Below are 13,176 nucleotides of genomic sequence, written 5' to 3'. Positions count from 1 at the left end.
GAGGGGCCTTGCTGTGTAGGTGGTCTGTGCCCTACCAGGGTAACAGAAAGCTGGCTCCCCACCCTGCAGGTGCTTGGCCAGCGACCCAGCACTTGGGCAGTCCCAAGTCCCTCCTACCCCTCCCCCATGAGCCTACCCTGCTGCAGTGGGTTGTTGTTAGGGTTAAACCACAGTAGGAGGCCCAGTCAGGAGAGTGCTGATATTTGCTGGGAGGACAGAGCCATCTGGTGCCCCTTCTGGGCCTGGATCCCACAGATGCAGGAGGCAGAACTGGTTTTGTTTTCACTGAACCTGGGCCCTGCCCACCTTTTCCCTCCCTGTCCTGGTCCAGGTGGCTCACTGGTACCCAGAATCTCATCCAAGAGGACATGGAGAGGATGGGCCTGGGTCAGGGTGAGGGGTGGGTGGAGGGGCTCTGGGGAGGTGTGAGGTGTGGTGGAACTGTAGGGTTAGTTCTGTCTGTGTCTGTGGGAGGCTTGGGTGTGGCCTGGACCTTCCCCCAACTGAGCTCCTGGGGCTCTGGGCAGAGCCCCAGGGCAGGGCCAGACGGGACAGGTGTCAGAGCTGGGGCTGGGTGTTCTTAAGGCTGTGTCTTCAAAAGTAAAGTATTTACTTCAATAAGCAGCAGATCTGTTAGGCAGAACCAGTTTTTAGAAGCAAGCCCTTTCCTTTGTCAAATTGTGAATGAGAAGGCGATCCTGGTTCCTCAGTTCATTTAGATGCTGCGTGAGACAGAGTTCTAAATGCCGTCTTTCATGGAGCCTGCGGTCTCCAGGAACTGTGCCAGGCCATGCCTGCTGAAAGAAAGACGCATTTGCATCTGCACCCTCCTCCTCCCCAGCAGAAGTTTCCTGGTGGTCTGGAAGGCTGGGGAATTTTCAGGCCGTGCCTGAGGGGCAGTCTCATGCCTTGTCAGGGGGCCCAGATGTAGCTGGGTTTGGTTCTGCACAGTCCTGGGGTGAGGCTGCTTGCTTCTCACCCCTCCTGCTTCAGGCCCGGAATATGTTCCTCCGTACTTATGGAGCCTCTGTTTTATTTCTGAATTTAAAGTTTTACAATCCTCATCAATTTTATTTGGTGTGACCAGGTCATACACACCCATGGTGCACCCATTTCCATGCCTGTGTGTCCGAGAACATGGACACTGTCCGAGTGCCTTTTCCTGCTTGCTGGTGCTGGAGCTCCGCCCACACAGGGTTCCTCACTGCTACTACTCAGCTGCTCGTCCTGTGGGAGAGGGGTGGATGACATGTGCTAGGGACCACACAGCTCAGCAGGGGTCCCTGTCCCTGGGCATGCTTTCAGGTTTTCCTGAGGAGAGGACTTCCCACTCTCAGGGCAGCTACCCACAGCTTCTTTCTGAACAGTGTCCAGGCCACAGGGAGAGGGTCCCACAGGCCCAGCTCTGTGTGGTGGTGGGCTCGAGTGGCAGGGCCCAGTGGGCTGGGGAGACAAGGCAGAAGAGGGGCAGCTCAGAGTTGGGAGGGCATATGGGCCTCCGCGTCCCAGGTCCTGGTCCTCAGCTCTGAGCGAGAAAGGCCAAGCGCTAGGGCAGCCAGGTGTGTGGGAGCAAGTGCCACCACGGCCCTGCTGCTCTCCTAGATTCGCTGCCTTCCCTGGAGGCTGCTAGGCTCGTAGAGTCAGCCAGTGGCTGAGAGCTCCTTTCTAAGGTGGGAGCCGCCTTCCTGCCCTAAGTCAAGCCTCTGGAGCTCGTGCACCCCTGGATTTCCAGGGTGACTTGTGAGGGTCGTGTCTTAGACCTAGGCACCCCATTCCTATCAGGAAGGGAACAGGGCAGTGGTGGGGCCCAGCCTCTCCCTGTGCCCAGCTCACCCTGTCTGTCCTGCAGACCCAGCTCATTCAGATGGTGGTGTGGATGCTGCAGCACAGGCTCCTGGTCCAGCTGCACACTTACGTTTGCCTGATGGCCTCACCCAGCCAGGATGAGCCCCGTCTGCGGGAGGAGGAGGTCCCCTTCACTGCCAGGGTCGGCGGTCGCAGCCTCAGCACGCCCAATGCCCTCAGCTTTGGCTCCCCAAGTAGGAGTCCCCTGCCCAGGGCATCTTTGTGGTGGCAGGGTGGGGGAGTGAGCACCCAGGGGATGCCTGGGAATGGTGGCCAGGTGGTCCAACAAAGGCATTGCTGGAACGACTGAGGGACCTTCTGGTGGCCACACGTGCACACATACCTGTCTCTCATGCCGGCAGCTCAGTCCTCTTGCAGACTGCCTTCCTTAAAGGAGCCCAGGAGACCCCTCCCCCACTTCCCTCTACATCTTTGGCTCTGAGGAGGAGGCTGTACCTTTGGGCTCTTGAGCAGGGGCTTGTTCCCGTCAGGAGCAGCCTGCCCGCAGCCTGCCATGTGCATCACTATCACTATCACTGGCAGGACGGTTGAAACCTCTACCCCAGGCCTATGAAGAGACAGTGACTGTCACGGTCCCTTCTTGAAAGAGCTGTGTGGCCATACTGTGCCCCAGAGGCAGTAGTGCATTGCCCAGCTCCAGGTCTCTGGGCTTGGAGAAGGAGAGGAGGGGCAGGAAGGTTTTTCAGGCAGCGCCTCCCCAAGCTGAGGCCTGACCTTGGGCTTCAGGCTCAGTGCAAGGACCTGGCCTGCCCAGGGCTCTTCATCTTTCATGTCGGGTGGGAGTGTCCTTGGGGGACCGACTGCTCCCTGACCGGTGCCCACTCACAGCCAGCAGTGACGACATGACGCTCACGAGCCCCAGCATGGACAACTCCAGTGCAGAGCTGCTCCCCAGTGGGGACTCCCCGCTGAACAAGAGGATGACAGAGAACCTGCTGGCCAGCCTGTCAGAGCACGAGCGGGCAGCCGTCCTCAGTGTGCCTGCGGCCCAGAACCCCGAGGACCTCCGCATGTTTGCCAGGTGGGCGCGGGTGACTGCTGGGGCTGGGCCCGAGTCCAGGGTCAGGACAGGAAGCGGATGGGGGCCTACTCAGCCCACCCCAACTGAAACCCATTAATGACAAACGGCACTCACTGGTTGAGGTGACATCTCGTGCACTTGGGTGTCCCTGCCTGGTCCGTTTGTGCCCGGTATGGGGGGTTCAGTCTGTTGCTGAGACTCCAGGTCTGGTGCCTCTGTCGTTGGGAGTATCACTAGTACTTCTGAGTGTTTCTTGTCACTTCTTAGGGCGTGGCAGCAAGGTCTCATCCTCATGAGGCTTGGCAGGGATTTTTCCTAGGACTCAGCTTAGGGGTGGGAGAATCCATACTATAGGTGACACAGACTTGGTCACACCCGCCCCTGACTTGGGGGGCACTGCAGGTGTGCGGTATTCTGGAAGAGGTCAGGCTGCCAGGGACTGAGCCCCCAGTTAAGAACCACATGCCAGGCAGCTGGTCCAGGTCTTTGCTCAGCCCCAGTTGCAGACACCCCCGAGCGGTGACCCCATTTGGATCCAGAACCACGGGGCTCGCTGCCGCAGTGGCATGAAAGAGAAGCCTCTGGCAGACCAGCCCGGTGCTACCTCATGCGTGTCAGAGTGCTGGGGGTGGATGTGACCTGGGCGCTCTGGGTTTGGACAGCCACATGTCCTCACGGACTCACTTCAGGGGACCATGGTGGGCCATGGGTCCAGGACATCTGCCTGCTCCTGTTGGGGGAGTCATGGACAGCTGCTTCCCTAGGCCTCTGAGACCCCTCTACCCGCTCTGATTGGGCCTGTGGGCTGCTCAGAGGCCAGCCTGGGCTGTGCCATCCCCCCCTCTAGGCTCCTGCAGTACTTCCGAGGCCGCCACCACCTAGAGGAGATCATGTACAACGAGAACACAAGGCGCTCCCAGCTGCTCATGCTCTTCGACAAGTTCCGCAGCGTGCTGGTGGTGACCACCCACGAGGACCCGGTCATCGCCGTCTTCCAGGCGCTGCTCACGTGAGCCTGGGCGGAGGATGCAGAGGCAGGCTGCTGCAGCTGGTGGGGGCGTGTCACTCATCTAGTCCTCAAAACTGGTTCAGTGTCTGAGCTGAGGAGGTGAGGCTCTGAGCGGAGGAGGCGTTCAGGACTCATGCTGAGTGAGGCCCGCGTGCTTCCCACACAGATTTGGGTCACATGTTTCTTTGACCTTCCAGTCCAGCCTGTGCTCCTCGGCTCCTCCACTGCTGCCCTTCCAAGCCTGAGGGTCATGTGCCTGGCCCATCGCGTGTGGCCCGGCACTGTCCCATTCCTCCCAGCCCGTGGGCATTTCCTGGCCTGGCCGTCACCACAGCCCTGTGTAGCCACCAGGAAGCTCATGGCCAAGCCACCCCCCCCCCCCTTTGTCACGTGAGGCACGAGGGCCTGGGCTGATCCACAGTGCTTCCTTGGCCCTGGGGTGGAGCAGAGGGGAGTGCAGGGGCCCCGCAACAGGCCCAAGGAAGGGCGTGTCTGCGCTGGGCCAGGCTCTCTACCCCACGGCACGGCACTCGCAGGGGCCTGACATCCCCATCCTGGAGGAAGCCGATCGTTACGGGGCAGTGGTCGGGGGGGCCCTCTGGTCAAGACACAAGCAACACGTTTTCTAGAAATGAAGTGTTTATTTGGGTTTTAAACAATTAAAAAGTTTGTTCTGAGCAGTCTCTTACTCAGACCTGTGCATCCCTCTCAGCTGCTCTGTCTATCACACTGACCCAGGGGCTGCCCTGGATATAGAAGCGCAGGGGCTTCTGGGCCCACTCCCCTGCACTGCCGATGCCCACTCGGGCTGCCGCCACCACAGCTGGCTCCCTGGGCTGCGGCGGGCCGCGCTCTAGCCACATGGCCTTGTCCTTGGTGAGGTCACGTTGGTCGAAGCTCTTATCAATGGCCAGGGCCTGACAGAGCTTGGAGGGGCCGCTGCAGAGCTCGCGGTCTTTGAGGGCCCGGCCTGTGCTGGCTCTCCGGTAGGTACTGCGAAGCTGCCGCATGGTCTCTAGGCCTTCCAGGGGCTCTAGCGCTCGCAGCAGGACACATGCCCCGTCCCCTGTGAGACAGACAGACAGACAGATCGATTGGGCCTCCCCACCCTGGGGCACAACAGTGCTGCAGGGACGGCGCAGCTGCCTTCATGAGCACTCCTGTACTCATTTACTGTCCGAACCCTCCTCTCGGCCTGCCTCTCCCTCCCACACACCTGCACCCGTGGGGCTCCCGGTGGGGCCCCCGTGGAGCCAGAGGGCCTAAACACCAGCTGGGAGAACCAGCAAAAATGCTTAGTGAGTGCTTGTGGTGGGCTTCCTCTTTGCTTCTCTGGTTTGGTGATCAGCAGCGCTGAGTCTGGCCAAGAAAACCTTAGATAGCCGGTTTTCCTTGGGCATGGTGGCCCCATCAGGAAGCTGGAAGGTCCTGGGCTGGCCCAGATCCCTATCTGGCCCCAGAGTCCCCCACCTGCCTCTGCCCATTCAGGATCTATTGGGCAAGCCAGAAGGTTGGCTCAGAGCAGCTACCAGTGTTCAAGGATGCTGGGTGAGCCCCACCCCATGACCCAGTGGGGACACTAACCGGGTAGAAGGAGGTGTCTGCTGATAGTGCCCCTCACCTCCCTTGGGAATCCCCTGCGGCCCAACCCTCCCCGACCAGGCCAGGCTACTTCAAAGGCCAGGCAGCAAACTGACACCTGGGGCCCAAGAAGACACATTTGTCCAAATTCCAGTGGTGACTACCTGGATGGGGGCCAGAAGAACCCCAGTCCCAGCAAGGCCACTCTCCTGAGACACTATGGCCTACCCTTCCCCCTCGGAGTCTGATGGCTCAGCCTGAGGGAGAGCCAGGCTGGTCCCCACTCTTGGGCCTCGCCATGCAGGCCTCACCAGCACCCAGGAGCTGGCCCTGAGTGGACACAGCAGCTACACCCTCCTGCACCAGCAGCAGCTGGCAAGTGGGGTTTTTGTGAGCAGATGCTTTTAACCAGCCAGTATTCAAAGGAACTCACAGTACACCTAAAGACCAGCAAGGACTTGAAGTTCAAATTGCTCTGTAGTTCCGGGGCCCTTCCCAACTGGGCTATGTGTGTCCACCCCGAGCTGCTGGGGGTGTGACACATCCCTCACTGTCCCACTAAACCCCCAGATGGGTCCGAGGAGCAGCCCACCCCACCCATCACCATACCCCGCTCCTGGAGCACGTCTGAGGCCCGCACCCTGAGTAAAATCACAACACCCTGACCTTTCCCACCGAGTGTCCAGTCCCACCCCTGCTCCTTCGCCCACACCGCCTGCTTGGCCTCAGCAATCTCCCCTCTCTGCTCTTCCAGCCCTTTCTGTACTGCCACTGCCCTGCGGGTGATACACTTCGCCTCCCCTCTGCCTTGATGTACTGGGATAACCTTCGGCTTTGGCCCTGACTCTACAAATGTGGTTTCCTGCTCCCCTCCCCCCGAACTAGGTGTTCTGGGGCATCTTGGTCATTTGTCCAGAAAGTAGTATGCCACCTCCCACTTCTGCAGTCTGCCCTCAGAAGCCCTGGCTCCTCCCTGCCTCGCTGACCACAGTCCCAGGCATCTCTGGACTCAGTCCCTCTCCTTATCTGAGTTCAGGCCCACTTTATACGAGGCTGTTGGTTTCGCTGCCAAAGAAATGCTCCAGACCAACAAAAGCTCTCCAGGGTGATAGAAGGGCCCTGTGGGGTGGTCCCCACTATCCTTGACATTTCCATCAATACCCTTTTTGTGCCATGGGTTACCCCTTGCTCTTGCCCCTGCAGCTGTAGCATTGAATATCCCCAGGGGCCATCTCTGGGCAACCACGGCCCCCTGTTCACTGAGTCACTCAGCAAACATGTCTGACTTACAGCACACCCGAACTCATCCCCTCACTGGCCTCAAGCATTCGTTCACCCTGGGACCAGCCAGGGGACTCTGGGCGGACAGACACTGGGACTAGCCAGCTAGAGTGGCTGGGCAGGCCGTGCTCTTAGCCAGTCTCTGGCCAGTTGGTACGGGTTCTTTCTTCTGAGCACAGACCACAGAGAGGACAGCTGCCCGCTCCCAGAGGGCAGGGCTGCCCCGGCAGGCCCCATGAGGTGAGTAGGCTCTCCTGGGAGCTCTAGAACAGCATCTCCCTTCACACTACTGACGTTTGGGGTGGACGGTTTTCCGTGGTGGGGGCACCTCCTGTGCACTGAGCTGCATCCCACCAGCCGTGATGACCAGAAGTGTCTGCAAGCACTGCCTGGTGTCCCCCAGGGTGTCAGACTCAGCTTCAGTTGAGAACTACTGATTCAGACCCCGTAACAGGCAGCCTGGCAAGGCTCCTGTCACTGCCACAGCCAGCCCCTCCCGAGTCTACCCTGGGCCATCCGTGCTGCCGGCTCTGAGCTCTGCATATAGTGGCGCCTCATGGAACCGAACCTGTCTGCTCTGTGTCCAGGCCAACCCACGACCTCTAATGGGGCTCGGCCACCGTGATCACCCTGTGAACACAGCCAGAGCTCCTGAAACCCTGATGTAGCCTAGCACTGGCGCCTCGCTCAAACACCTGCCTCACCCTGGTCCTCTCAGGGGCCTCCCAGCGACCTGCTGGGGGGCTGGGACCAGGCCTCCTGCTCCAGCCCCCGGCACTGCTCACCTTGGCTGGAGACATTCATGCAGAAGTACATGCCATAGATGAGGTACACATATAGGGTCCCTGGCTTCATGAACATGCTGCGGTTGCGGGGGGTCTGCCGGCCACCCCTTGAGTGGGCAGCTTTGTCCTCTGGCCCCAAGTACGCCTCAGTCTCCACAATGCGGCCACGGAGCTCTGTGCCATCATCGAGTTGCCGGACCAAGACCTGTGGGCAGTCGGGGTTGGCTCAGGGCACACTGGGGCCGGCCCGTTCCCTCCCAACATCCCCTCTGTCTGGCTGGGCCACCAGACAACAGGCCTTGCTCACTGAGAGTCCTGTCCATAGATTACAGCCATTTCAAGCCCTGGCCTTCGCTGGGCTGCGAACCTGCACCAGGGAATTCATGTACTCCATGTCCTCTCAGGTGGGCCCTCCGTCACACTGCCCCACCTGCACCCAAGTCCCCCTGAACTTCCATGCTTAGGCTGGGGCAGGGAAGCACAGAGGACACCGCTGTGGTGTCCTCACATGGCTGCCTGGGACACCCTGGAGCCTGTGGAATAACCACGAAGCACTGTCACGCTCAGCTCCCACCTACCAGCTCTGAAAAGGCCTTTCTGAGCAGCAGGACCAGCTGCCCTGTAGCACTCCTAGCCTGAACCGTGGCCCGGGGTGTAGCCAGCTCCACAAGGCATGGGGTCAGTGTGCAGTGGGCCAGGAAGGGACAGGGGCCAGCCGAGGACAGGGTGCAGTTGCCAGAGGTCGTCACTGGAGGGGTGGGTGCTCTCAGGCCAGCAGGGCACCTCGGAGAGCAGCCAGGGGAGCCAGAGAGGGCCCATGCAGTGCTGGGCAAGCCAGGGAGTCAGTCCTCCCTTGCCTGGAGCCTTCTGCCCCGAGGGGCGACTGTCTTGGCTGCATGGCACAGTATGACCCTGGGGATGGGCAGCAGTTATGCCCAGGGTTCAGAGCCCCAGACCCGGCTTGACCAGGGTTCACAGTGGGATTCTGGGGGCAGCCCCTCCCCAGGGATGTCCGCAGCACCTGCCCTGTTCTTAGGCCAGGCCACCCCTGCCTCAGCCCAGGGAGCCCAGCGTGTCCGCAGCCAGGGTCAGTGCTGCAGGGCCGGGAGGAGTGTGCTGAAGCCCAGGCACACGGTGGGGTGGCGCTTCCTGGAGACAGGGAAGAGGGGAGTCGATGCCCCCACAATGTCCATCTCCAGGCAACACAGGGAGGCTCTGTTCCATCACAGCTGAGGGCTCACTTCCACCTTTCCAGATCAAAGAGGGCGTTCCTTTATTGGCTTCACTCTTCGTGTTTCCACACTTGCAGGAGGCGCACTGGGGGCCGCTGCCCTTCTGGAGAGGAGGCCCTTTTCTCACTGTCATTGTTTTAATTTGAATTTTCTGCTTTGAATTTCACTCTGATAAAATTTCCAGGTAGCAGACACTGGGTGCCCCCATGCCCACTACAAACACACCTCCTCCTCAAGGTGGGAGGGTGCCGGGGCAGGCAGCACTCTTCTCAGACAGGAGGCTGACTTGAGCGTGGTGTCACAGCAGCTCACCGCTCCTTGCAATGCCCTGCAGAGGGCTGATTGGAGCCTGGCCAAGGGGTCTGCAGGGGCAGCCATGGGAGGTTGTAAAGAGGCCCCAGGGACACAGGGTGAAGTACCTCCTTCCCTGCTGGATGCTGCCCTGTCCGCCTTCCGAGTCCAAGCTCAGTGGGCATGTGGGAGCCTGTGGGCCCCGGGCCGACCTGACGCTGGGACTCCCATGGCACTGTGTGTGAGATCCTAAACCCTCATTACCGAGGGCTCTCCACGCAGCTCTCACAGCCCTTGCAGCTAAAAGCATTCTCATGGGAACAGACCTGGCCCCTGCCCACTAAGTCCCACTTTAGGTTACACCCCACTGGCCACATTGCAGAGTCTGTTCCTTTGGGCACCCACTTCCTGGCACCAACTTTTCTATTAGTCACAGAAACTGATTCACCTTCACCGTTTCAACGTAAGGTAGCCTCACGAGATGACGCGGGGTAGGCATGGACTCTCTGAAAGGACCAGAACACCAGGCCTGAGTCTGACACCCAGGAAAGACACCCGGACTGTGCTCCAGACAGACGTAGCCGAAACTGCACTGCTGCCAGCACAGGGGCCCAGCAGGGCCCCTGCTTCCCAGTCCCGGTCCTGGGCCTGCTCTGAGCCACAGGGGTCACCGGGGAGCCAGCACTGGCCCTGTGAGCTGCCAGTGGTGAGGCAGCGGCTGCCAAGGCAGTCCTGACACAGGTAGTCCGTGGGCCACGGCTGCCACTCTCATGTGGCTAAAAGCTGTAACCACTGCCCTGGCCGGTGTGGCTCAGTTGATTGGAGCTTCACCCTGTAACCAAAAGGTTGCAGGTTCGATTCCTAGTCTGGGCACATGCCTAGATTGCAGGGTCAGTCCCAGGTCTGGGTGTGTTTGGGAGGCAACCAACTGATGTTCCTCTTTCCCTTTCTCTAAAAGCAGTGAACGCTACAGATGGGCTCTGTGTCAGGGGACAGGGCAGGCAAAGTTAGTCCCTCACAGTCACCTGGCCGGCAATTGAAAGAAACCTGCCCTGAGGGCAATCAGGTGGAGAGAGCTGATGTCCTCAGGGCCCAGAGAGGGCAGGTAGGCAGGCAGACAGTGGCTCCCCTGCCCCTCCCAGAGCAGACACGGCTAACAATCTCAGCATTCTTCCCAGCTGATCCCAGCCCGCCCCTGCCCCAGATGACTGAGGTGAAGCTATCCAGGAACAAGTGTCAAAGCAGCCAACTGCGTGAGGACAAGCAGGACCAAGTCTGGGGCATGAGCCCAGTGGTGAGGGGTCTGGGGGCCACAGACACTGCACGGTGAGGACCACTTCAGCACGGACCACTTCACTAGGTCTACATTACCTGTCCCAGAAATGCCCGGGCCAAGGAGACTGCAGGCTGGTCGAAAAATTCTAATCCCAGTCGAGCAGGGCGGTTTGAAAAATAGATACTGCGCTGGGGGCCCAGGGTTGTGGGCAGATCCAGGCGGGGCTCCTTGGGAGGAGGCGTTTGGGATGCACCTGGTGGGCTCTGATGCTCCTCTGCCTCTGAAGTTCTTCGCTGCTTTTTTTGCCCCAGTTTGCGGGAAAGCTGTAAGGGGAAAGGACAAAATAAAGCGCCTGAACAGGAGCGGGCAGAGGACTGTGTGGGGAAGGCAGCCTTGCAGAGCTTCGGGGCTGTATGCGGCTGCCTGCCTCAGTTTCCTCCCCTGCAATGTGAGGGAGCCGTTTTGTACACACAGACCTGACGTCCTCACCCCCTTGCTGGGCCCCAGGAGGCGTTGGGAAAGGAATGCGTGTAAGGAAAGGTTGGTGGCAGTGGTGACAGGGTGGCCACTCTGCTTTGCGTGACGGCCACATGCAGAAGGTGTGCAACGCAGCGGCAAAGGGCTGCAGGGCCCAGGGAGGGGACAGTGGGCATGAGAGCCTGGGACAGGAAGGCTGGTATCCTTCGGTTCCCATTTATTACGAGGATCCCAAATGAACTTCTGAGCTTGTTTCTGGAACCCTGCCCTTTGTACCCGACCTTAACCAAGAATTTGGTAGAGGAATGGATTGTGGGCCATCCATGCCCCGACCTCAGCTGACACAGCCACGGTGCCAGACTCCGCCTCAGAACGGCTCAGAAGGTCTGACACACGCAGGTGGGTGAACGCCAGGCTAACCCTCTGCTTGGCCCCATTCCAAGCTCATGACCCACCCCCCCGCCGCCAGTGAGTCCCCAACTGTTCTCTGCCTCATGACCCAGGATGTCAGGATGACAGGGAACAAGTAGGGCAAAGGAGAGGTCTCCTGAGGGATAAGGAGGATCTGCTGAGAACCTGCACGATTTCCGCCTCCTACCTGCCACAAGGCCTCTGCCCTGCCCCCACCCCACCCCAGGGAATCTGAGCACACACCAGTGGCTGCTCTAGGAACAGCTGACCTCCGAAGAGCAGGGGTGAATAAAGGGAGCAGGTGAGCATGAGAGCCTGGAAACACCATCCTCAAGGGCTGATCTTCAGCAGGACCCGTCTCCCTAACATGTGACAGACCCCTTATTTTTAACATAAGTGCTGACATTCCATGTCCAGCGGAGCCCGCCAGTCTGCTGAGAATGGACGCTGACGTGACCGTCTTTGCAGTCCTACCCATCTGCCAATACCTACCATGGGCTCAGACTCCGGGACGCCTTAGCCCCTGCTCTCACCCCGAGTTTGGCCCCTGGCCTGCCTCTTGTTACTTGGGTCATTCTGGGTCTCTGCCCCGGCCCACCCTGGGTGGTGGGGGACTCATGTGGCTGTCCAGGGACTAAGGCTCAGAGAGGCCTTAGCCTCCCCATTACAGACCTGGGATTCCACGCTGCCTCACAGGCCTTTGTAGTGAATGTGGTGCAGGCTGTATAACCTGAGAGCTGAGCAATGGGGTAACCCTGCTGTTGCACCCAAGGGTGAATGCTGCCTCAAACCGTGCACCTGGGCGCCTGACATGTGTCACCTGGCCCTAGTTAGAAATGAGGGTACCCTGGGTGAGAAGCCCCCCCCAGAAAATGACTGAAGGGTGTCCACCTCTGTTTCCCCGTCTGTGGTAAGGGAACCAACACGTACACTTTACACGAGAGAATCCAGGCAAGCCCCTGATCGGCATGCAGCAAGCGCTGATCAGTGAATGGAAGTGAGAAACAGAGTCCACCCGGGGTACCTCCGGGTAAAACCTGGAGACAAGTCTCTTCCAGGCTGGGAGGGCCTGGCCTGGATGGAGGTCTCCAAGGGACCCGCCAGCCTTCCATCAGAACCCGGGAAACATAGAATCAGTAAATAAAGGACAACATTTCTCTGCTGTGATAGACACTAGAGCTAACTGCTAGGCCACCCCCATGGTCACTTCTGTCTGCAGGCTGGCTCCTCGGGGAGGGGACATTTGACTTGGGCCTGGACATTTCACCAGTGTCGGGGTATCCTCCCAGACCTGCTTGGAAACCTCGGACCGGGTCTCGACTTTACTTCTGGAAAATGAAGCCTAGCCGCGAGCCCGAGCCCGCCCATGGGCGCTCGCCTGGGAACCGCAGACCCTGTCGGAGGCCCGCCGTGAGCACGTTACTAGTTTTCTGCGGATTGTGCGACTCCGGGTAAGAGTTTCACCCTCGGAGAATGCCCCTCGGCCGTGCATGGAGCGAGAAGCGGGCTCACCTGGGTCCCGCTACGCACTGGCATCCCGCGGCTCGGACCGGGACTCTTCTGGGACTAAGACCACCCCGGGTCGAAGCCCACCCAGGAGCCAACCCCGGAAGCACCTCCCCGGCCCGGGGGTGGAGCCAGCGCCTGCGCGGAGGAGGACGGAAGCCTCGGGGGAGCGGCCACCGGCGTTGGGCGCGGACTCCGCCCCATAGGCGGGGTCGGGGTGGAGCCATACCGGGGTGGCTGCGCGGGACCCAGGCTACCCCGAGGTCCAGTTGCCAGGCGCCCCACCTCCCATCCTGGATAAAAACCCGCGACTGCTGGGGCACTGTGGTGTGAGAAGCGAAGGAAGGCGTCTGGGGTTGGGGCGAGATCTGCCTCACCGCGACGCTGCTCCCAGTGACTTGCCCCCGGCCTTCTTGCACTTTGCTTCCCCCAGGGCCGTG

General features: G+C 60.1%; 2 protein-coding genes across 3 annotated transcripts in view; one reads left to right on the top strand and one right to left on the bottom strand.

The window, feature by feature from the left end:
- Positions 1–4,565, top strand: part of NPRL3 (NPR3 like, GATOR1 complex subunit) — a 45,671-nt gene extending 41,106 nt beyond the window's left edge. For both annotated transcript variants that reach the window (XM_045849035.1, XM_045849036.1), the window contains 3 exons: positions 1,850–2,039; positions 2,695–2,887; positions 3,735–4,565. In XM_045849035.1, coding sequence (XP_045704991.1) covers positions 1,850–2,039; positions 2,695–2,887; positions 3,735–3,900 — 549 coding nt within the window. In that variant the 3' untranslated portion in view covers positions 3,901–4,565. The remainder of the gene's footprint in view (positions 1–1,849; positions 2,040–2,694; positions 2,888–3,734) is intronic.
- Positions 4,518–12,876, bottom strand: MPG (N-methylpurine DNA glycosylase). The gene is made up of 4 exons (XM_045849037.1): positions 12,743–12,876; positions 10,438–10,665; positions 7,544–7,748; positions 4,518–4,962 (listed from the first exon to the last, which is right to left on the bottom strand). Exons 1-4 carry the CDS (start codon positions 12,764–12,766, stop codon positions 4,586–4,588), a joined length of 834 nt encoding a protein of 277 aa, XP_045704993.1. The 5' UTR covers positions 12,767–12,876; the 3' UTR covers positions 4,518–4,585.
- Between the last annotated feature and the right edge of the window lie 300 nt (positions 12,877–13,176).

This window comes from Phyllostomus hastatus, unplaced genomic scaffold (assembly GCF_019186645.2).
Source record: "Phyllostomus hastatus isolate PE091 unplaced genomic scaffold, TTU_PhHast_1.1 phas_contig_64, whole genome shotgun sequence".
NCBI classification, from domain to species: Eukaryota; Metazoa; Chordata; class Mammalia; order Chiroptera; family Phyllostomidae; genus Phyllostomus; species Phyllostomus hastatus.
This window is presented reverse-complemented; position numbering and strand designations above follow the sequence as displayed.

What these genes read in the sequence shown, in the direction of transcription:
- MPG (XM_045849037.1), bottom strand. Translation starts at nt 12,766, where the DNA reads ATGCCAGTGCGTAGCGGGACCCAG. An exon ending in CAGTGCGTAGCGGGACCCAG is followed by an intron (nt 10,666 to 12,742) that starts GTGAGCCCGCTT and finishes TTCCCCTTACAG; the next exon opens with CTTTCCCGCAAACTGGGGCA. An exon ending in CCCGGGCATTTCTGGGACAG is followed by an intron (nt 7,749 to 10,437) that starts GTAATGTAGACC and finishes GACTGCCCACAG; the next exon opens with GTCTTGGTCCGGCAACTCGA.